Raw genomic sequence first — 25,676 nt, 5'->3', positions numbered from 1 at the left:
CGTAAATTAATTTCAAAGTAATTCGAGCTTTTTGAAAATCATGACTTTAAAATATGACTATTTATTGCAATAACAACAAACTACTATTATTACTGTAATTGCTTAAACTAATATTATTACTGTAACTACTTAAACTACTATTATTTCTGTAACTACTTAAACTACTAATACTATTCAAGTATGACTTTTCAACTTTAAAATGAACGTTCTTGATATCACGGTCTTACAGGATAATTTTTACGGGCAGACGGAGGTAACACAAATTTTACTTAAGATTTTTAAAATATTTTTTAAAGTAGGGAAAAAAAACGATTTTTGTTAAGAATTTATTATTTGAATTCTAAAAAGTGATTTTGTAGGAATCGACCTTCAACTACCTTTCATCGACCTTCATCTACGAAAAGGTATCCCAACTTTGAAACGAGTTAACATGTCTTATATACTAGGGAATTGGAATTGTATTTTTGCTGTGGCAGACGCACTACAGTACTCCCCCTCCAGAATTTTATCTGTGATGGATTTCGATAAATGAGATACCACAAGTTGATTCATTGCTGTTTAGTGAGAAGTCGGGAAAGCTGTATTAAGATCACCGTACCTTTTGAGTGCTGATAGTGAGAGCTGTATTAATTTCTAGGTCGTGGTCGCTCTTAGCAGTCAAGTGTATCGAGACCGAGAAGCAACAGCGTGAGAAGGACAATGCCAGAGTCACAAGTAGCAAGTAAACTGTTCAATGTGGACAATCCAATGAATAAACATGTTCAAATCGAAGTGGGAGTTTCTGTCAAGGTAGGCGCGTTCACATCACGTCCGGGTCACCAATGTGGGAATATCTTTACCGACCATGTCAGCTTTCATCTATAAAAAGGTACCTCAACATACAATCGAGTTAAAATGTCTATATACTAAGTAAATGGAATTGTGTTTTTGTAGCGCTAGATACACCACAGATTTCAATAAAAGTTTAAAAATGTATAAATGATATATATTAGTAACATAATTTTATAGTACATTTTTCAAATATGCAGATTTTTCAAAAAAAAAAAATTATAATATTTTTAAACGAGGAAATTATTTTTTTTCTACTGAAAGCATATATGTACCGATAAATATCTGTTCAAAATATTTTTGTAATTTAACAACAAAATTTTATGTCATAGAAGATTGAAATTTAAAATATATCTTTCAAGTCAATTTTAAAATCTGTCATATCATTAAAGAAAAATTGAAGGTGGAATTTTTGCGTTTGAACATTATTCTTAGTTGATAAGATTTATATGAAATTTATTATTCCAAGTTTAAAAAATTAAATTAATATGAAAATTTTTATCAATCAAAAGATTTAGGCGTACCTTCGTGGAAACGTAGATTGTAATTTGAAATCGATACCCCTTAACATTCTTATGGATTTTTATTCGCACAACAGATAACGACATTTTTTTTTTGTTAAAAACATTGAAGTAAACAACAATGACGAGTTCTGCTATCTCGTAGAAGTAAATTGAATAAAGATAAGAAATTGCGTGTTATTCTGTTGATAAAGAATGTATCGAATATCAAACTTATTGGCTATTCAGTAAATGCATACTTGTTGCATCGCGTTAAGTCTTATTTCATCCACAAAAAATCATGTACAAATGTAAATATAATTTTACGTGGAAAATCGAAAATTTTTCTTTTTGCCACCATAATAATGGCATGAGATTGTCGCGTCCCTTATTTGAAAATGAAAATATTGGAAAGATTGTAGGCGATTTACAACTTTACCCAAGAGGAAAGAGTGAGGAATATTCTGAATTTATTTCATGCTCTTTAACGTTGCTTACAGCTGACTACTTTGATTCCATTCAAGGTGAAATTGAAGCAATTGGAGCCAGTGGAAAGATATTGAAAAATAAAAAGTGGAATACAATTTTTACCCCACCTTTTTCCGCAGCATTAAAATTTTATGATTTCCTTGCTATCGAAGATAATGTCCAAGATGCAGAGGATTGTGCCGAAGATACTCTTACAATTTGTTGTAAATTTCATACACACAATTCTACTGAAATTGTGACAGACGAAGATTTTGTGTACACGAAGATTGGTGTCAATCGGAATACTGTTGAAATGTGCGTACCTAGAGGGGGAACAACGAAACGCTTATTAACTTTAGGATCGAATAATAATTTTGAAATTTATATCACGGAAAAAAACGAAATCATTAAAGTTAGATTTATAAGGGTGGTTGCAGAAACAGCTGATAATAAACCATGCATTGTGGACTGTACTTTGACACTGATTGATGTGTGGAATTCAAAATTATATTCTGAGAGAGAAAAGCATTATTTTTCTTCAGAAAATTGCTCAAATTGGGAATTTCCTTCAGAAGCCCTTTCTAGAGAATGGCTAAACTTTTTGGATGATAATACCCAGAGTTATGCACGTTTTTATTGTGAATTTTCCGTTTCGAATGGAACATATTTACACTTTAACATGCCTAAATCAAAATCATCATCTATTCTCGACGATTCCTCCACGACAACAAGTGCTTCTCCTTCATTACAGGAAGACCTTCGAAATCTATTCCATAACAAACATCTCTGCGATGTGAAATTGCGAGTGGATGGCGAAACTCTTGAGGCACATAAAAATATTCTAGTGGCACGATCCCCGGTGTTTGCTGTTATGTTTGATCACCAAGACATGTTAGAAAGTCGCAGTGGCATTGTTGACATCGTTGATATTGATGCCCACATTATGAAATCATTTCTGGAATTCTTATACATCGATAGTGTAGATGAAATGGATTATGAAATATCTACAAAACTTCTGATGGCTGCAGAAAAATACCAAGTATTGTCATTGAAAGAGAAATGTGCGATGTTTTTGAAAAATGATATGTCAGAGGAGAACGTATGTGAAATATTGTCTCTGGCTGATGCAGTTAATCATGAATTTTTAAAATTAGCTTCCATTGAATATATAATAGCGAAGTCAGCAACAATTTTATCTTCTCCACAATGGATACCATGGATGGAAAACAATATGAAATTGGCTACTGCTGTATTCGCAAAATTAACGTTAAGCCAATCTTCCACAAAAAACTGAATATTAGGTAAGTTATAGCTGAAAAATACAAACAATATATTTCTAATGACTGAATATTTTGTTACTTGCAAAGGTTTTCATAATATCCTTAATATACATTTTTTTTTATTAAATATAATCTAATTTAAAAACGAAGTTAAGACAAGTTTAAAATTCTGTTGTTCTTAACATCATTGCTTAATTCGCGATCGCAACGAACTATAGGGGGCGTTGTTGTATGAGACGCATACCTGCGATTTCTATATGAACGTTGTTATTTCTATATGAAAGTTATTTCTATATTCAGTTAATCTGGAGACGTCTTTAATGTAGCGTGTAGCATTGTAACGTTCCTTCTTTAATGTGGCTTATTAAATTTAAAAAAGAAAAATGTTTGATATCCTTTCTTATACAACCGAAAACAAGATGGTATCTCTTTTTTTAGAGAAGGAACATCCAACACACAACGGAAAAATATTTGGAAATAAACAGAAAAAAATATGTATCTTCTTATTAGACTTAAAACCTAATGACTGAGAAATAGTTTTACTAAAACTAATGATATAACATGAAAGGCCTATTTAAACTTTGCATTCCGTAGCTTTAAGAATCATATTACTTCAAACATTAAAATAAGCAAAAAGTATACATAAGGTTCATAATTTTATGTAATTTAATTTTGTAGAAAAAGTCTTTTGACAAGTAATTTTATCAAAAAATTTTAAGTTTTAATAAAAATCATTATTTAGAAACTGAAAAATGTAAAGCAAAGAATGCTTACGATACAAAACAAAAAAAAACCAATTCTAAAAATTCCTTATATTGAAATAAACAACTTTCATGTTTTTTTCTTCTTTGATTCATAATCGGACGTAGAAAACCATTCTATAGAAAACTATCATCAAGAAAAAAACTACTTAAAAGTAAAATTTATTATTTTATAAAAATTAACGCTTACCTGCTTTATAAATCAGAAGAATTCCAAAATGATTTGTTCTTTTTGTTACCATTTTTTAGTGCTACGAAAATGCGTCTTTGCGATTTGCCAAAAATAGAACAAGATGCAATTTTATTTTTTCTGGAGCGAAATATTTTGCCCATTGTCCACCGAAATCCGATAAANATATGTGAAATATTGTCTCTGGCTGATGCAGTAAATCATGAATTTTTAAAAGTAGCTTCCATTGAATATATAATAGCGAAGACAGCAACAATTTTATCTTCTCCACAATGGATACCATGGATGGAAAACAATATGAAATTGGCTACTGCTGTTTTCGCAAAATTAACGTTAAGCCAATCTTCCACAAAAAACTGAACATTAGGTAAGTTATAGCTGAAAAATACAAACAATATATTTCTAGTGACTGAATATTTTGTTACTTACAAAGGTTTTCATAATATCCTTAATATACATTTTTTTATTAAATATAATATAATTTAAAAACGAAGTTAAGACAAGTTTAAAATTCTGTTGTTCTTAACATCATTGCTTAATATGAGTATGCTGTAGCAAATTTAAATTCTTATTATTTTCATGCACTGTAAACCAGAATTTTTTCAGTCATTTTGTAAACTGAAAATCTTAATAATTTGAGATATGCAAAAATGTTCATTTTGATAACCTTTATAAGCGGTTAGCTTTTTTTGTGAGTTAATTGTTTTTATTCCTATGCAAGCTATAAGCTAACATCTACCAACCATAAAAGCTGTAAAAAAATTGTATTTATAATCATAAAAATAGCTAGACAAGGCTAAATTTAATCAACTTATTGTTTCTTATCGTATCTTATCTGTTACTTATTATAGCTCTCTCGACGTCCTAAAATGAAAGTGTAGGTGTACTGGATTTGAATCACACAATATTTGTTTTAAATTCAGTCGGCGTGAATTTGAAATATCTTGTGATTAAAAATATCAAATTTACGACCAATTATGATTTTTTTTGCATAAATATAAGATACGCAAGCAATCATAATTAAGGTTGAAAGTTTGTCGTGTGGAAAAAAAGATTGAAAATCTCGGAAAATTCGCGAGGAAATGGTAAAAAGAATAAAAGACATAAATGGTACAAAGAATAAAATAAAATTATTTAAAAGTGCTTACAAATATTATCTTTACTCAAGTATTTAGAATTTAATACAATGTTTAATAATTCTTGTTCATGCATCGTCTTTCAACGCGTAACTCATATTATTTCTGGACTGTGGAAGCTGTGGCGTGAAACTGATCTGAGTTTGGAGTCGAAAAAATGTTTGAAAGATTACATTACTTCAAGTTAATATCCAAAAGGGTTTTATTTCTCACTCCAAAGGGTGTAATTAGCACTACACTTGAAAAGACTTATTAATTTGTGAAAAATTTGTGAAATTAGTGAAAACACAATTAGTGAAAAAAAACCGGCAAAATGACATTTTTAAAGAAATTGGGATTTCTTTGGGAAAGTTCTTAATTTAGCTTTATTTAAATATATAGCATAGTTTTTTTTATTACTAAATCTATTCATTTCAAAGATACTTCAAAATAAATAGAATAGAATTCGGTGACAAATAGTCAATAAACAATCCTAGAAAATTTCTTGCTTGGCATCGAACGCTAAGGCACGGGAGAAAAAAAAATTGAAACAACATTTAAAATTTTAAAATTTAAAATTTCAAGTTCGCAATAGTTTGCGTTTCCGACACACTGCCCTAGTGAAAAGTTTAAATTTTTATCAAAGCCAAGTCGAGTTGAAAAAAGTTTTATTATGTGCTTAGGCAACTTTTTGTTTACTATTATTGTTACTAGCTAAATACATGTTTTTCTTTTCGAAATAAAACTAAAAAATCAATAAATTAGTAATGGTCAGCATTACAAAATCATGCAGAAAATTGCATGATTAACGGAGAAATTCGGTTCAACTCTATTGCTCGAGATCAACCTTTAATGGTCAAAAATTAACATAATTAACAAATTTCTCCGATACTTATATCATTCGAAAGTCTGTACTCCCCAGTACTCGTAGTAGGCATCGAGATACGCATTTTAGAACATATTCAAACAGCACCAATCAACTAATATGAGTAATACATTTAGCCAAAAATTTTTCGATTTTTCAGATCATTAATTATAAATTTTAAATAAGAAGAGGCTCATCAACAATCTTTAAGATGTGAGTGCTCCCTTAAAAATATTAAGTGTTAAATCCGAAATGATAAGAGGACTCATATGTTTAATAAATCTGATGGCACCTTTTTCTTAAAATCGGCTTTGCTCATCAGATGAAGAATAAGTCTACATATGAACGAAACAAAGAGATAGTTAAACTATATTTTGCTCCTTGTTAACTGAGATTGCCATGCTGATTCAAATTATGCATTGATAGAAACATATCAGAACTCCATTGGGATCTGGCAAACCGCGAGAGGTTTTTGTGATTCTTACTGCCATTTTGCGCAATTGGTAATTAGTTTTACGCAAAAGAATTATTCTTGAAGGTGACGTTGTTTTTTAAACCGGTGTTTTCTTGCTTTCCAGATACAAGATTAAAAAGTTGAAAACATATATAAAAAAAGGTGCACATTCACTAAGTGGATTGGTGCTCAACGGCGGAAATTAGTGAAGTAGTTACCTAAATTATGAAAAAATGAGAGTCGCATATCTAATTATGAACGCGTAGCTTACCACGATAGGAAAAACCTAAAATTGTCTTCCAATCTTTGTCATAAATTAAAATGTGTCGTTTTTGTTTGTAATTGCTTTATTTTTAAGGAAAAATTTAAAATGTGTGCTTCAACAACTATACCTAGATACTTTTTATATTAAAACCAATAAAAAAAAACTTTTATTTAATTTCAGAAACACTTTTAGATGTAACGAAATGACATAACTTTTTGACCACAATCAACGCAATTGCAAAGAATAATTTTATTTAAATTAAAAATTACCAAATTCTTGCCCATTTAAGCGATACATACCGTTGGAACTTTTACTCCCGGAAAGTTGAGCTCACGCTGCCTCTGAATCGTTTTTGATCGGTTTCGGACTAACAAGGCTAGATAAAATTTAATACCAGTTTGTTACAAATTAAGATTAATAAAATTTTAATCTATGAATATAATCCTATATACATGTATATTTACTTTATCTTTTCAAACAAAAATATATTTCATGAAAAACATTAAAAGTCCGCCGGGAAAACAAGCAAGCGTCACTTAGCTGGTTCTTCCACTAAACACTTTAAATATAACAGCATTTAAAAATTTTTTTGCTATCAAATATATAATTCAAGATGCTCTCTCTCGCTGATTAATCACTTCCTCTGACTCTGATTCTCTCCCTCAGGACAAAGGTCTACAAAATTTTTATTTTGCAAAGAGCAGCCTATTAAGGCATTTGAGTCGGCAAAAATTACATTTTTCCCCTTGTAGTATATATGCTAAGTAAGCATTGCAGAATGCTGGTGAACTACAATCAATAACACACCAACATTCATTCACATGTTTAGAAGCATGCTTGGAACATAAAATTTTCAAAACTTTGGTTTCAAATCAAAATTTTTTGCTTTTATTTTTGTCCACATTTTTCCTTATTACCCTGTATCTTATGATCAGTAATTATTAAAGAATTGCGATAAAGATTACGATTAAGAATCTACCTATAAGAGACTTAATCGATTGCATCCATGAATGCAAGCTTGTCATGAAAAAATTATATGAATATCTTTATTCATATGAATAGAACTTAAATAATTCTCGTTTTTTTACGTTGTCAATCGTTCAAAGATTAATGAATCTACGAAAAGGACTTTTAGCATCCATGATGTTTGTAATTGGTAGACACTGGCAAAAATAAAAGCTACAGGACAGTGCTAGCTGCAGTCAAATTTAAAAAATATTTTTTAAAGAAAATGCTCAAGTTTTAAAATATCTTCCGGTGAATCGAAATGTTTTGAACAAATCTCAAATTTACCTATTATAATTTATGGAAGTCACTGCAGAATACTATAATGAAAAGCTTGCAAATATAATCTTAGTAATCAAATATTAACATTTATAAAATACTAGCTGTACCCTGCGTGCGTTGCAACGCTTTCAGTTTGAATTTAAATTTTGTATTTAAGTGTGTAAATGCGATTTGTGATTATGATTTGAATAGATAATTTTATTTAATGGTGAAAAAACCAGTGATAGTCTCAACAGTTAATTCTCTAGGATATCGTTAGTGCATTTTCAAACAGACATGTATGGTGNTTTCATTTAAATCAATCCAGCCGTTTAGGAGGAGTTCAGTGACATACACACGAACAGACGAAATATATATATAAAGATTAATCAAATCTGCTGAAAACAAAAAAAAATATTGTTTACTCTCATTTACAAAATGAATCAAGTTAAAAGAAGTAATAGTAATATTCGAAAGTGATAAAAAAGTTTATGGAAGCCTAAGGGAGAGAGAATGAAAATTACGTTAGGAGGGTTAAAGGAGGGTATTTATAAAATACTAATTAACTTCCTTATATACTAATGCATAACAGCCTTCGTGCGAATTTCTCAGCGTTTATGCTAATTTAACATTTTTCGCAGTTCTATGATAAACTTTCCTCTTTTTCTAAGAAAAATAATTTGCAAATTAGAAAAAATTTCACTTCTGCATCATGAACCTAATGCATGTGTTGGTCGTAACATGCATTGAAAATCATTTGTTTCAGTACTATAATCATTAATTAAATACATTAAATATATTGAATATTCATTCACTGAGTAAAAAAAAAGTATTCACTATGCTTTCGCCTTTATGGGATCGGTCTCGAATAGCTCGGTAAATTATATCGGAGAGCTTTTGTAGAATTAACTATAAAATATGACTTCGTCATGGGTGATAAAATTTGATAAATATGGTAAAATTTTGTAATTGTGATAAAATTTGGCAGTTTTATCATGATACCGTAGAGCATGGCATAAAATCTTTTATTTAGTGAAATTTATTTTTCAGTTTTGTATTTTTTACCAAATGTGTGGTAAGAAAGACTACAATTTTTAAAACCAGAATTTCAGGAGAACCCCTACTATATGGAAGGAAAAAATACTAAACGAAAACGAATGATTTAATACTAGACCGGCGGATGGTAAATTTCTCGGGGTATGGCAAAATACGCAAAAAATAAAATTAGCAATGAAAGGTCGAAACTTTGGACCACTCTTCTGAACAAACTATTGCTACCATATTTCCCAAATTGCGGATATTTTTTGGGAGTCAGAAATACAAATCTGCAAAAAAAAATTTTTTTCCAAGGAGCTTCACAATTCGTCTTGCCGATGAGTAGACCTAGTGCGTTTTTAAGAGGTGGTATCCACTCTTTCAGGACCACCAGAATGGGTGAGATACCGCAGGTCATTTTAATTTGAACGTCTAGTTTCTGCCACACTAGATGGCAGCACTGAGACACTATTTGGATGCTAAGGTGCACTGGGAATTCAATTTTGCCGGAAATGCCAAAAGCAAATAAGGCACCCCAGGGATCTTTTACATGCCGCATAATCATACGACATGGCCGCTGAGGATTTTCGGCATCCCGAAAATCCGGTGTCTGGGCCGGGGATCGAACCTGCAGACTTGGGCTCAGAATGCCGAACGACAAATCTGTAAAATAATAGTATGATTTTTTACGATTTTGTGTGTGATTTCGAAACTTAAAATATCATCTGCAATAATTAATCATCATATTTGAGGTCATACCCCTCAAACCATTTAGATTTAGTCCAAGTAAGTGATCATTAGATCAAAAATTGTTCAGGATGGTCCGATTTTTTATTTTACGCACGATAAAATATTTGAATTCTTTCAAAATACATAATTCTAACAGAGAAAATTAAAATATATGGCATTAAAACTATTCATTTTGAAATTTTTCTGTTTATTTAGTAACGGTTCACCAAAAATTTTGGTTTTATATATTATAGCTCTTATAAACACAATTCAACTAGTAATTTTGAAAATACAAACTTAAAAGTTAATTTAACAGAATAAATGGTTATTATATCATGTTTTAGGATGTAATGAAGTAATTAAATTTCACAAAACAATATTTTACAGTTAATTTTACCACAATTATTATCAAAGCTCCTGGGTAAAAGCTATCGTGTATTTTACTGTTACCCTAAATGTCAGAAACATGGTATAATTTATCATATTCTTGAAATTTACACCAAAATTAATCTCTTTCTTTATAAGGAGATAGAATCTTTTTGAACTGAACATTTCCTACTAAACTAACGATTAAGCAGTGAAATAACTTCTATAGGAGATTTGAAGTAGTATCCCTGCTGTCGCAGTAGTAATATACTGTTACATCAAATGAATAACAAACAGATCCATAGGTAATTTACTCACCGCTAAATATTCGGAATCTACTGTATTGTTGGATCAGTTGAACGGAATAGACAATGTTTAATGTAAAATAGTGATAGAAATGAAAAAAGAAATGAACAAAAAAAAATGTGTTTAAAAGAATTTGTAGTGTTTTTCAAAGAAATTATTATTGATGTCTTGCAATGTAATATTTTTTGCTATGTTGTAATTTTTGATTAATAAAATTGCATGTTTAAAAACATCCTTAGAGCAAACTTCTTCTTTTTTGTTTTGGTTAAAAATGCTTTTACAATAAATTATCGTTATAAGACTGAATTTTCAATTCAAAAACCAAGTCACAATTTAGAAAACAATCCTGAATCTTCACCGTTCGATCGATAAAACCATAATTTTTTGTGAAATAAAAGTATTGCACTGATGCATTTTCTTCCATAATCCCATTCCTCTGTAAATATTTTCGAAATCCTTGGTAAAAATTTAACTCATAAGAATAAAATACAAGGTATTCTGCAAAGACCACCCTTAATATTCACATTTAAAAACCTTATTAAAATGTTAGTCAAACTGACATACTTTAAGGGTCGAATATTGATGTTTAAGCGAGGAAAAAACAAAAAGGCTTTAATAAAATGAGCCCTATATATTAATAGCCCTATATATTATCTGTATTGTTCTGGATTACCACGTTACATGTTTACATGGTTCATAAAAAAATCATGGATTATACTGGTGACCAAATATTTTGTTGCATTTATATGAATAAGTGATATAGAGACATAATTTTGATATTTTCAGTCTATTTTGTCAAAGCGTAGAAGTTCAAAAACGTTATATCTAACAAGACGTTACTCAAATATTGCGCCAAACTTTTAAGGGAGCTAGGGCACATCGACTGGATTAAAATTGCATTCGAATCCATGCATAGAAATGTCATCATACGCGGCTAGGGGTCATTGTGATTTTTTTAGAAGCATACGAAGAAACTACTCAAAATAGAAGAGTGTCCCTTATTAACATTACATTTCGCAAAACTATTTATTAATCTCTTTATGCAGAAATATTTAATGAATTTTTTAAGTGACCAGATATTAGATGGGAAATTAAAAACCAAAATTTAGGATGAAATTTCAATGGTGACGGAGAAAAATTGATTAGGTTTAAATTTTGGTCCCAAAATAATCGGGAGCTGAATGTGCGAATCCCCAATGTGTGTTAATTCAATAAGTCTTTTCGATGTCCTTTAGTTGAATACTTTTTAAATTAGCTGAAATATTTTAACAATATCAACAAAAAAACACTTGAAAAAGAGTGCAGCAGATGTAGGATTGGTAAATGAAGTAAGCAGGAAGTAAATTCCCCAAAAAAATTGTGTCTTAAAGAAAAAAAACATAAGATATACTAAATGTTTTGCAAGATAAGTTCATTAGAATCTTTTAATCATTAGAAATTTTTTAATTATTAAAAAATATTTGTTTCTAAGTTTAAAGTAGGTTCAGTGGAAGATTTAATTATTTTTGGGCTAATATATCGAGGTGTTTAATGTTTTATAGCCAGGGAGTTTTTTTGTAAATGCAGCAAAAAGTGTGCCTTAAAGCAGAAAGAAATAAATCACGTTTTATTATTTAGTTTATAATATTGAGGAATAAAAAACGAAATCAATTAAAAAAAAACTTATTAGTACTTTTTTTCGATTTATTAGTGGTTTGTAATGTGATTCGTTTGTCTAATAACGTAAGTAAGGGCAAGAAATTTAAACTTTTGAGATAAGAAAATCCCGGGATGCGTGATGAATAGGCATCTTAAAGGATGAAGATGCTAAAGGGAATTTTTAGGCTATTTTTAGACTATATTTATAAATTTTTAGGCTATATTTTTTTTATTTCAATGCTATTTTTAGAAAAGAGGGGTGCACTGCTTGTTTTCCACTGACACCATATATGGCCAATAATTTGACTTCTGCCACACACATACCTCGCAGCGCTTTCTACAGGGAGGACTCATTCACACACCATCCATCCATCCGCAGATTCCAAGTTTTGATCTGAACCAGAGCACAATCAATCTTCCATCCAGTTATCCCAGAGGTATTGAGTTGTTATGGGATTATGAGAACTCGGAAGATTTCGTGACCACGAGAGATTTATCGTGCACCTGTTCACATTATATACATGGGAAATAAAGAAAATGTTTTGTCTTTATTGATTGTCTTCAATTTTCCAATTATAAAAATTTATAAAACCATAATATGCTTTTAAATGCCATAATATGCTCAAAACCATAATAACCATATAAAAACCATAATATGCGCATCTGCATTTGCTGTTTTGACGTTGTAGTATTCTGCCTAAAGGCAAAGGTTCTTTGGCAACGAACAGTTGACTGCAACAGTCAACTGTTCGTTGCCAAATACATTTGTAGCCTACTTCCACTCCGAAAACAGACAAAAGCTGTTACTTAAAGCCCATTAAACGCCCCCATATAAACCGTTGATAAAAAATTTTAATTTTGGTATGTTTTAAGGTGTAATAGACATTTCTAATCATATGAGCTTTAAATTTTTAAAAAAAATTTAATTGGTTAAAAGATATAATAGGGTTCCAAAATGGGAGACTTGGCGTTTAATGGGACTAACATAGCTCACTTACACACTACGCTACAAGTTAAACGTTTAGTTTCATTACTTGTACATATTTTGATAAAAATCACCAAATTTATTTTAATGGGATCAATAAAGTTAAATTTGAAATAAACATGCTTGAGCGAAGAAGCAAAATAGTTCATAAATATTTTTTGTAGGAAACAAAATCGTACACTTTTTGTGAAGCATTACTTTACATTTTTCACAGCACAAAGGAGTGTTCTTTTTGCTCAACTTATATTTTGACTGCTTACCAGCCTGTGTAATTAAGTGATTAACTCCATCAAATCGAATGTTGGTATTTACTTGCCCATGTGGTCCAAGTCCATTAGGCAAAGTCTCCGGTCCGTCCCATGACTACATCGCGAAGAAATGTTAATTTTGACATCTGTACATTAACCTCACGATGAATCCTCCATGCTGTTACTACAGCTGTGTTAAGAATGTTGGTAAAAAAAGGGCCACCACCACATTTTACAATTTATTTTTGGTCTGTAAGAACTGAAATCGGTCAAGAATATCAACACCACCCATGTTCTGATTATATGAGGCAACTATTCCAGGTTGAGGTAAATCAGTTTTCTTCCTGGACTTTTGGCACCAACGTTTAACACGTCCTATTGGTTCAATTCCCTCAAAATTTGATGCCAGGAATACAATTTTATTGTCTTTCCATTTTACAACGCTAACACTCTTTGTTGTAACGCAGACATTATACTACAAGCACGCAAAGCTACATTTATGACCTGAGAATTTATCAGTATCTAATGTTTCCATATAATCAATGCTTGCTGCACAGTTAAAAACCTGCGAGCCACTTTTAAAAAGTTACTTAGAAAAAAAGAATCACACTCACCGAACGATTAGATCAAAATACTGAGAATTTTTTATTTTTTATTTTTTTTTTTTATCTTACAGTTTGAAACATTCTATGTGACAGAATGGATAATGGGAGGGGTCACAATGAGCAATTCAACACCTGCACTGATAATATTTGACCTTCAACAACAAAAGAGAGGGTACTAAGTATGACGAAAAAGAATCCATAAATATTTGCCTTTATGTAAATGTGTTGAGGATGGTGTTAGTCACAGAATGCCAAGTCTCCCATTTTGGGACCTCTTTAAATAAACAACTGTAAAATCGGTCTAAATCAATTTTTTAAAATTTTGTTGGCGACTATATGATGACAGAACAATTGTTTTGTATATTCAATATTTTTAAATTTCTCGACTTGAAAAATTATTTTTTTTCTGAAATTATTTTCATTTGAAGTAAAAAAAGCGATTTTGATTACATTTAGGCAATTTCTAAACAAACAATTTACATTTCGAACCTTCTGTGAAAATTTCTAATAAAACTAAAAACTTTCAACAGTCGATAAAAAAATATAAAAAATATGCATGTGAATTACTCAGCGAGAAAAAAATTCTTAAACAAAGGTTCCCAAAATGGGAGACTTGGCGCTTAATGGGTTTAATACTTTCATTCACTTTAATCTACAAAATCTAACTAACCAACAAAATAAATAACTGTTGCACTGTTGGATAAGTTTGAACGATGCCTCCCAAAAAATTTAACTTTTTTTATTAGTGCCACAAAGGAACTTCATCCACTAAGCTGATTTATTGTGTTAAAATATTCTCTTTTTTCACGAAAACATGTACGAATCGTGATTTCATTAGTACACCGTAATACATCACCACTTATCAACAGACAAAAAAAAACTATTGTGTGATAAATAAAAATGGAAGATACGATATTGTAAGATAAAATACGGAAGTGATGTGAGAGATATAACTCGTGATGAAGTTTCGATTCGGATAATGTAAATATGCAATGGAGCAGAAACCAGGGTTTCTTTAATGCTAGTCTTTAGCCTGATATTAGGTATTAATGCAGAAGTAGATGTGAAAATTTTCTTGTGAGTGCTTTTAAAATCAATTAATTTTACTACTGTTTCAACACTACCGCCATTTATAACTTTTCAATCAAGTCATCATGTATAAAACGGAATTTTCAATCGTATGGAAAATCGAAGATTTTTCTTTTTGTAATGAGAAAACTGATCAATACTTCAACAGCCCTGACTACAATATTCCAAGTTTGACGGATCGTACATGGGGACTTCGTTTATATCCAAGAGGAAAAACTGAAGAAACAACAAATTTCATTTCCTGCTTTCTATATATACGGGGATGGGATAGTTTTCCTGCTTTTGATGTTGAGATTAAAATACTTGGACCTACTGGTGAGGTCTTAAAGACATTAAAATTGTGTGATAATAAATCGAGCAATAAAGAACATAAATGGGGAAGTGCAACATTCCTTCCTGCCATGGCCGTTACCCAAGATGCTCGCAATAGCACTGAAGATAGTCTGACTATTTGTTGTAAGGTGCATGGTAAAAATCCTACTGCAGATGTTTTTGATGAACGCATTGCTCATACTAAAATTGGTGTTGATCGACAGTTAATTAAATGTCACTCTAGGTATAGTGAAGGAAGAATGGTGTTCCGCACTCATTCAGAATACTTTAAAAACAAATATTTTAAGTTCTCCATTGCTTCAAAGCATAATAACCTCATTGTATCGATGTGGAAACCACGCAATCGATTTTATTGGTTTGTGGTTACATGCAAAATAACTATGCTGAATATGAAGAACTATGAAACCTGCTCAGAAACATACAGACATTTCTTTGAGGAAAAAGAATGCACAATAACAATACCTTTAGCCATATTTTTAAATGAACTGAAGCGAAACGCTGTAGAATACCAACACTCCATGATAAAAACTGTTTATTTGACAGCTGAATTCTCCTATTCTAACGGAATTTATACACACTTTATTCCAAATAACAAATCCTTTCGAACCAAAATTCCTTCCATAAAGGATGATCTACGAGCCTTATTTTATAACAAAAAATTTTGCGATGTGAAATTGCGAGTGGATAACCAAGTTATCGAAGCCCATAAAAATGTTCTGGCAGCCCGTTCTCCAGTTTTTGCTGTCATGTTTGACCATGGTATGACTGAAACGCAGATGGGCATTGTTGACTTTGTTGATACCGATATTCATATTTTGAATTTATTTTTGCAGTTCTTGTACACGGATACAGTGGATGAAATGGATTATGAAGTCGCAATGAATCTGTTGATGGTGGCTGAAAAATATCAAGTTCTGTCGTTAAAAGAAAAGTGTTGTATGTTTTTAAAAACTGAAATGTCCATTGAAAACGTGTGTGATATATTGTCTTTGGCTAATGCAGTCAATTACGAATATTTGAAATCAGCGTCTGTAGACTTTATAATTGGAATACCAGGGAATGTTTTGCAATCACCAAAATGGGAAACATGGAAGAAAAACAATAAGGAATTGGCGAGAGCAATTTCCTTTCAATTATACTTAAATGCATCTTCACGAAAAGCTAATATGTGCGGTAAGTATTTAAGGAAAGATATATAAGCTATCTTTACTTATAATGTTTTCATTGAACATTAATACAAATCTATCTGATAAGAATATAACCTTAAGGGTTGTCAAAACTTTTCCAGTAAGTAAACCTTGTTTTTAGAAAATCATATTATTTAGTTATTTTACAAGTGCTATTGCATTTTTGTTAATTGGTGACATATTTTGATTCTAAAATCATGCTAAATTAAGTTAAATTAAATGTAGATTTTGAAGGGCAAACGACATGGAATCTGCAATATTGTGTACGGAATATACAGAGAAAATAATTCTGGCAAGACAATTACACTTGTATGGTAAATAAATAACTGGTGTAAAAAAGCTATAATTCTGGTAATTAAATCAAAATATACACTTGTTAAACAATCCAGTTGTATTTAAACCATTTATAATTTTTCCTTTCGTTGTGGTAATGGTTTTCAATTTTGATTTTCAGAAATATAGTTATTGTTACAGCGCGTTTAGCAAAAATGCAAAACAAGAGAAGTAAATTTGACCGAAAAAAAAGTTTTTATATCTTGCTCTAACGTATCACAATAAGATTACCAAAACGTTCTTCAAAAGTACTATTCCTTTTATGATTTGTCTGATAATTTTAAGTTTATCTTATGTCTTTTACAATTAAAGTAGTACTGAACTTTACAATGGTTTATTTGAAATGGTATTTCAGTTAACTGGTTCATAAGAGTTAGAAGGTTTTTAATTGTGTATTTATAGAGATTATTAATAAATTATTTATTAATAGAGGAAAAGTGGACATAACTGACTCTTTCAAGTGCTGTAAAGATACTTAACGCGAATAAATAAAATTATACTGACTGTTTATGTATCTGTTATGGGGAAATAGAATTCATTTATTTTTTGTAAATACAATGAAGGGATTTTAAACTCTTTTTAATCTGAGATGCAGATAGCACAAGTTAACGCAACAAGAATATACATCCAGTGTTACAGCGGTATTCGATCTTACTACATTCATGCACCAAAAGTCATTATCAGAACAGTAACACCACAAGGCCAGAAAGGGTCCTTGAATATATTGATAGTACAGCAATCATAGATTATTGGGGCTTTGATGCTGAGGAGGATGTCCTTCCACCAAACGATTTAGGCGCAAATGTAGTGGGTTCAATATATTTGTGCTTTTTTTTATTTTTGTTTTATCAGTTTTTCAATTTAACAGGAGACGAGTCCATTTTTTGCATTAACCTCACTAGCCTGAATATGTATTGAAACCAAATTTATTTATTAATTGTCATACATTCAGGGTTTCAAACTCGCTACCTTCATTTCACGCAGACGTTTTATGTTCGGCCACAGAGACTCCTGTAAAACAAATATTCTAATGAAATCAATATTCCAGTTATTTATTCTTTATTTATTGTCACACATATATATGATGACTAATGAGTTCAATTTAAAGTACGATTTAGTACAAGTTTTGTTATGCTGAAAGTTAGAGAAGTACAAATTAGAGAAGAACATTACAACTATGCAACTGTCTTAGCAGAGAGGTAACTGATTCGAATCTTACAGTATCCCTAGATTTTTGATTCGCTTCTCCATCTTGTGTTAGTTATTCTTTGACAGCCCGAATATGTATGTGTTACAATAAGTAAATCAATATAAATAAAAAAATTTAAATAAATGAATATAAATATACGAAACAAATAATTATATATAAATAAATGAAATTAAATGAAAATAAATAAATGAATGCAAATATATAAATTTACATATATAGTTGCCACCTGGTTGTGGTGGGTGTCGAAATCGCTGAATCCCTTTAATGATGACAGCATGCTACGTAACATTTAGGTCAGTATTTTAGTTCAGGTTACTGGTTTGGTACATTACTTAATGGGTAATTTCGATAGTTTTTAAAGTTTGTAGCCGTTAGCTGCTAGCTTTCATAGAAAAAAAAATTAACCGGCCGAAAGAAAGTTAACATGAGTTTACTAAATAAAATGGACGTTATCAAGTGAAAAATTTTTCGTCATCTCAAATAATACGAAAACTGCTAAATCTGTCTACTATTTTGATAAAATTTCCTTACTTTATTTTATTTACTACCAAACAGCGCTATAATAAAACCGTGTTTTATTTGTAATTTTACTAAAATGCATTACCAAAGCACTACGTTGAAAATTACCGTGCTTTTTAGAGTTCCCAAAGTCCCAGAATATTTTTTCGATATTTTATTTCTACGATGTCACTGCTAACAGTTCTACTACTCGGCCGGCGAAAATTTCCTTTATATCATCATTTGGTTTGTTGTAATGTATTTGTTAAAAAATAAAGAGCAAATTATAAGCAATTACGAATCAAATTACGGTAAAATGTATTGGCTTCCTGAGTACATCATCCGTAAAATTCATTTTACTGTAAAATACATTTTTGCTATAATTATATTTAACAGTTAAATGGAATCTGCCATAAAATTGGTAAAAACGGTTTCGAAAAATGTATAATAAGGGCATTCATACGAAAACATCACATGTTCAAAAAAACTAATGGCAGGAAATTTGAAATTAAGTTGTCTCGAAATGTGAATAAAGGTGATCATTTCGGTACTCGAAAGAAGTACCTTCATTCACTACAAAAAAAACTTTTGTATATTGTACTTTTGTATATTGCAAAATAACCGTCAGTTTTATGAACTTGTTTGTTGATAGGTAAAAACTTTATTGAGCTTACATTGCTTTCAATTGACAAATACAGTGACACAAAACATAAATGTCTACAACTTAAATTTGGCTTTAAATAGGTAAATGAATTTGAGTGAATCTGATATTAAGAGGAAGAGAGAAAAGTTGAACCTACTCCAGAGTTCATGACGTCAAAAATACGTTACATATTAATGATTTTATAGATTTGTACATAATTTTTAAATACGTAAATTTAAATGACTAAAAAGACGCTGTTAAAAAAAATTATTATTATTACAGAAACATGCATGAAATTCAAGCTGCATTAAAAATGCATTGGTCTAACTCTTCATAAGCGAGTCTTATAATTTTGATATGTGCATCTTTGAAATTTTTTAAGAGTAACTACAAGGATATGTTTATTAGGCAAAAAGTAAAATACTGTGTATGGATTCCAAACTAATGACCAGTCTTCTGACCAAGCAATTGTGCCTATATTTCTCAGATTGTGGCCACACCTCACAATTTGAGGCGTGCTATGTCTGTTGGGGAATAATGTTTAGACATAAAAAATTTTCACATTTTTAAATAAGTATTTCGTCAGTACAAATTAACTTTCATGTTTAAATTCAATCCCCCCCCGAGTTCAACAGCTTTTATTTCTGAAAATCTTGATCACTAGATGAGAAGGTTTTAGGGTGTTTCGTTTTTAATTTTGTGCTCTAACATTTTTTTTTCTTTACAGGTATTAGTTAAATTTTGAACTCTGTTTTATGGATACCTTAATTCCTTTAGATGTTACTCAAAGGAACCTTGAAGCTTTGTCACGATATTCATGGAAAGTGTAAAATAATAGAACAGTAATACTGGAACTCACATAACAGTCTAGCAACCTTGACCAATATTTCCAGAACAGCTAAAATCCTGTAAAACTGTGGTTCTGTAAATTTGCAAAACAATAGTGCCAAGCTGAAAAGAACATTTACATTTTTTCCCCCAATGCCCACCTGAAGAATGACTTACGTCATACAGGCATCTGAAGGGCAGATTTGCTGGCCACTCTTTCATCGGCACCATATTAGGTGGGCCAACGTAGCTCCCACAGTAAGGACAGATAGTTCAGAGAAGGAAAGAACATCTATGCCTTGCCTGGGACTCGAAACCTGAACCTTTCTGATGCAAGGGCAGTTCCCTAACCCCTACACAAGCCGGTCGGCAAGAACATTTACTTGGAACGCCGAATTCAATTTCCACTTCATACTTCAACCTTAATTGCTTAAAAAAATGAAGAAAATAAACACGATATGGCAATCTGATCTTATTTTCATTGTGTTTTTATTACTTTTTTCCCCACCTCACTTAGGTGTGCTTCTAAAGTCTGGATATAACTTATTAATAACAATATGTGATAGTGTAACCTTTATGTAAATGATTTTTCGTTTCACTAAAACGTGAAATATTTGATAAACACCAATTGAATGAAAATGAAAACTTTAAGAATATGTGCTGACTTTATTAGAGGACATTTTTGCGTGGAATTTTAAACAATTAAAAAGCTTTCTTTTTCATGAAGTGATATAATTTAGTTTTTTTTTATTTCCCTAATTAAATAGAAAGGTGCATCGAATCAGATATATTCACAGTAAAGCTAATAATTTATTGCATGAAGAATTTTGGTATGGACTGAGTAATTAAGGGGTCCGATGCAAAAACGAAATAAGTTTATGGTTTGATTTAATTTCAGTGGTCGTTTTGTTTGTGAGATATATAGTTACTTTGGGTAGTGCAAGTTTTCGGCAGAGTGAAATTTATCGTAAGTAATTTTATTTAATTTTATAACGTCATTGAACAGCTGACCCGATATTTGAGTTTACCACTACCATGTTCAACTCCTTGCCTTGTAATTTTGAACCTATTCCAGCAGACGAGGAAACTCCTGTAATTTGGAGGATTTATTGATGAAACTATATACATTTGCTCACATGGAGAGGAAAATCTCCAAAGACTTCCCATTGTTAGCTTGACGGCAAGGAGACTCTAACTCATGATTCGTCTACTACTGAGGATACATTTAACGTCAGCACTGTGGTCATTGTAACCGGGTGTGGACTTTGTATCGATCAGCTATCTTTGGGATTCGAACATGGGTTACCTTATTGGGAGGCTAGTGCTCTATCAATTTCTCCTAGAAGAATGAAGGCATCAGGTTATCATAAAGAAGGATATTATAAACAAAACATTTGATCCTTTAATAGTCCGAATGTGATGACATATTTCGTAGTTTCCCCCACAACGCAGCTTAGAAGCCTGAATGTATTGACACATTTCTTATTTTTCCTCTACTGCGCAGTTTATGCTCATTACGTTGGAATAATTTGATCCATGCTGAGGTCTTCTTTATTTTAGGAGGAGTTGCTTCTATCCCCTGAGCTACCACGACTCTATATAAAATTATTGACGTCCTATATCTCATTCGACTCTCACCAATAATTTCTGAATCTTGGTTTATTTATTTATTTGTTTGCTATTGCATCAAGCCCTTTAATGGATTTTAACTCAGTGACGTTTGGTTAAATGAAGCGTTTTCAAAACTATATTATGAAGTTGATATCGACGATATTTTTAGAATGCGTACTTTATACAGTGAAACGAAGCTAGTTATTCTTCTTTCTAAGGAAACTCGGTGTGTTTAGAGAAAGAAAATTAAAATAAGCAATCATAGAAATACTTTAAATAGCCGAAAGGGGTAAATTTCACCCTAGCAAAAGGAAACATTCATTTTTGAAATTTCATGACATTAGGACGATGATTTGTAGAATCAAATTTGCGGTCCAATTTGTTTAAAAAATGCCACGTAATATTTTCCTTTAAATTAAAAAGTATCGTAGAATCGATGTTAGAAGTAGCTCAGTGGAGTTAATTTATATATCTTTCTACCGTAAAACATTATACTGTAATTTCTACAGTAATACCTATTTAATTAGAATGGTTCAGTGATTTTACTGTAAGTATTACTGTATTACAGTGTATCAGATTTTTTGTCCCGTAACATGCTCCAGTGAAAATATATTTTGTGATTATCGTTTTACCATAATTTTTTACACTGTAGTTTCCCAATTCTGTGATTTTTATAAGCACTTTGGCTGGACTTCAGCCTCCCTCATCTTTATCTTACTCTTCCTTTCTCAATTGTAATAGAGCTTGGTATTGAATTTAAAAAAATGGCATTGGCATTTTTTGCCCAAAAATTTTATAGATGTATCTCAAGTATTCTATTCTTTTTGGTTTTTATAAAGTTTATTATAACATTTGTACATAAAACTCGTACATTATTACATCATCTTTTTTTGCAATTATACAGTTTATAGTATCTTTTAATTGTTCGTATTCTTTAACTTAGTATCCTGTAACTGACCCTATAACTGTTTTTAAATAAACAGTGTTTGAGTTGCATCGTTTCTGACATGCATCATTCTCTCCCCTCCCCCTCTCTCTCCGCCTGCCTGTCTGTCTGTCTGTGGGTGATTAACAAGATTTTCCTCCACCGGGTCTTTCATGTTTTGGAGCCAATTTTCACAAAACCATTGTTTTTAGTTACAATTTAAACCGAGTACTTAAACCACATAACTATTTTGAATACCCTTTCTTCACTTCTTTTAGTTAAGAGTCTGTATCAGTTTATTTAAAAACCACACTGTTGGAAGCTTCTTAGAAAAAATTATTGAATACCAATTCATTTAAATGCTGTCTTACTATATTCAAACAAAACACCGAAATTATCATAAATAAGATGGTATTGAAACTGTTAACTATGAGAAAAACGATTGATTAACTGGTTTCAACTGATACGTTTGAACAATCAGAATTTTATCGCATTATCTAGACTCAGATAATCAAGCCACTTAGTTCCTTGCTTCTAGGTTCATATTACAACCCGGAGGGTTAATCTACAAGTCAAATGACCGACAGAACGGAGGTTCGAGCCCCACCGATATCTCCTTAATATTCCCTTCATTCCGTTCAACACATGAAGAGTTTCCAGTGTCTTGCACAGCACAATTTTTTACTGTGACACTGTACTATTCGAATACGATAATATCATTTACTTGTCGATGCGAACACCTTAAAGCTGCTTAGCACAAACAATCTAATATTTCTCGTCTCTTATGAGAGGTAAAACAACCAGATAAACAATTTAAACTATATTCCTTGCTTCATTTGTTAAAACATATTTCAACCACAACCTAACTCTAATTCTCATTACCTAGCAAATAATTCAGCTTAAAGTTAAATATCTTTTTATAGTTTTGAAACTATGCTAGTTGTAAGTGGTTAAAAACATATCCTTTAGTATTGATAGTTTTTATAATCATACGTGTTGTAAACGTTTTCAAAGCTGTAAAGCAAAAGAAGTTCTTTACCATTAACTTTACAGTTAATTGGGTAAACAGAATACTGCCTGTTTTTTTACCGTAATTTCAGAATCAAAATTCTAGCAATGCATAATTTCAAAGTAATTAGAGCTTACTGAAATTCATGTTATGCTTTAAAATGTGACTATTTATTGCCACAACTGCAAACTACCATTACTACTGTATCTATTTAAACTACTAATACTATTCAATTATGACTTTTTAAAATTGAAATAATCGGTCTTGATGTCATGGTCATACGGAATAATTTTTACGGACATATGGACGCAACACAAATTTTATATACGATTTGTAAAATATTTTTTAAAGTAAGAAAAAAAAAGATTTTAGTTAAGACTTTACTATTTGAATTTTAAATAATGATTTTGTGGAAAGATATTTATTGACCTTGTCAGCCTCCATCTACGAAAAGTTGCTCCAACATAGAATCGGGTTAACATGTTTTATATACTAAGGAATTGGAATTGTATTTTTGTTGTGATAGATACACTACAGATTTCAATAAAGGTTTAAAAATTTATAAATGATATATACTAGCAATATAATTTTATAATGCATTTTTCATTTGCAATTAAGCCCATTTTTCAAGAAAAGATTTATAACAGTTTCATATAAGGAAATAATTTTTCATTTTCCTTCTATTGAATACATATATGCCGAGATAAATATGCGCTCAGAATATTTATGTAATTTAACGACAAAAATTTATGTTACAGAAGATTGAAAATTAAAATCTATCATTGAAGTCTATCTTTAAAATCTATCATATCATTAAAGACAAATAGAAAGGAGGAATTTAGAGTTCGAATTTTGTTTTTAATTTATAAGGTTTTTAAAAATTTATTATTCCAAATTTAAAAAAAAACGAAATTAAGATGATAATTTAAATCAATCAAAAGACTTAGGTGTGCCTTTGTAGAAACGTCTATTTCAATTTGTAATAGATACCCGATAACATTCTTATGCAGTTTTATTCTCGGAAAAGATAACGACCATTTTTCATTAAAAAATTATTTGAGGTAAACAATATTGACGCATTTAGCTATCTCGCAGACGAAAAGAATAGAAAATTGCGAGTTATTCTGTAGATAAATGTTGATAAAGAATCTATCTAATATCAAATTTATTGGCCATTCAGTAAATGTATATTTGCGGCATTGCTTCAAGTTTGATTTTTTCCATAAAAAATCATGTACAAAAGTAAATATAATTTTACGTGGAAAATCGAAAATTTTTCTTTTTGCCACCATAATAATGGCATGGAATTATCGAGTCCATTATTTCATAATAAAAATTTTGGAACACATGCAGGATTAAAACTTTACCCAAGAGGAGCGAGTGAAGAATATTCTGAATTTATTTCATGCACTTTAGGGTTGACTACGATTGGCCCAATTGATTATCTTCAAGGTGAAATTGAAGCATTTGGAGCCAGTGGAAAGATATTGAAAAATCATAAGTGGAATACAAATTTCACAGATAATTTCCCGAGGTTAAAATTTCCCAATTTTCTGTCCATCTCAGATTATGTCCAAGATGCAGAGGATAGTGCAGAAGATACTCTTACAATCTGTTGTAAATTTCATGGACACAATTCTACTGAAATAGTACCAAATGAAGATTTTTTGTACACGATGATTGGTGTCAATCGGAATACTTTTGAAATGTCTGTACCTAGAGGGGAAACGAGGAAACATTTATTAACTTTAGGAGCAAATAATAATTTTGAAATTTCAATAAGCGAAAAAAAAGGAAATTTAAAATTACATTTACAAGGGTGTTTGCAGAAACAGCTAATAATGAACCATGCATTGTTGATTGCACTTTGGCCCTACTTGATAAACGCAGGTCAGAAAAATTTTCTGGGAGAGAGAAGCATTATTTTTCTTCAAAAAATTGCTCAAATTGGAAATTTCCTTCTGAAGCCCTTTCTAAAGAATGGGAGAGCTATCTAAATTTTTTGAAAGAAGATCCCCCGAGATATATATATTTTTATTGTATATTTTCCGTTTCGAATGGAACACATTTACAAATTAGCATGCCTAAATATAAATCATCATCTAT

General features: G+C 30.8%; 2 protein-coding genes across 3 annotated transcripts; both read left to right on the top strand.

Moving 5' to 3' along the window:
- The first annotated feature begins 1,572 nt into the window (after positions 1 to 1,572).
- Positions 1,573 to 12,617, top strand: LOC107449569 (uncharacterized). The gene is made up of 2 exons (XM_016065124.3): positions 1,573 to 3,097; positions 12,317 to 12,617. Exon 1 carries the CDS (start codon positions 1,630 to 1,632, stop codon positions 3,088 to 3,090), a length of 1,461 nt encoding a protein of 486 aa, XP_015920610.1. The 5' UTR covers positions 1,573 to 1,629; the 3' UTR covers positions 3,091 to 3,097; positions 12,317 to 12,617.
- A 2,064-nt stretch (positions 12,618 to 14,681) lies between these two features.
- Positions 14,682 to 20,495, top strand: LOC107449207 (uncharacterized). Of its 2 annotated transcripts, none has more exons than XM_071181210.1 (2): positions 14,682 to 16,499; positions 19,975 to 20,495. In XM_071181210.1, exons 1-2 carry the CDS (start codon positions 15,059 to 15,061, stop codon positions 20,025 to 20,027), a joined length of 1,494 nt encoding a protein of 497 aa, XP_071037311.1. In that variant the 5' UTR covers positions 14,682 to 15,058; the 3' UTR covers positions 20,028 to 20,495. The 2 variants fall into 2 exon arrangements, with proteins under 2 accessions (XP_071037311.1, XP_015920169.2); XM_016064683.4 differs by having other exon boundaries at positions 14,688 to 16,499; positions 19,925 to 20,495.
- Positions 20,496 to 25,676: the final 5,181 nt, after the last annotated feature.

This window comes from Parasteatoda tepidariorum, chromosome 5 (genome assembly GCF_043381705.1).
Source record: "Parasteatoda tepidariorum isolate YZ-2023 chromosome 5, CAS_Ptep_4.0, whole genome shotgun sequence".
Lineage (NCBI taxonomy): Eukaryota > Metazoa > Arthropoda > Arachnida > Araneae > Theridiidae > Parasteatoda > Parasteatoda tepidariorum.
The sequence above is the reverse complement of the archived record's forward strand: the minus strand, read 5'-3'. Positions and strand labels throughout refer to the sequence as shown.

Bases quoted from the DNA above. Each gene is read 5' to 3' on its own strand.
- LOC107449569 (XM_016065124.3), top strand. From the start codon at position 1,630: ATGTACAAATGTAAATATAATTTTACGTGGAAAATCGAAAATTTTTCT.
- LOC107449207 (XM_071181210.1), top strand. From the start codon at position 15,059: ATGTATAAAACGGAATTTTCAATCGTATGGAAAATCGAAGATTTTTCT. The intron at 16,500-19,974 runs GTAAGTATTTAA...TAATTCCTTTAG, and splicing joins ACGAAAAGCTAATATGTGCG to ATGTTACTCAAAGGAACCTT.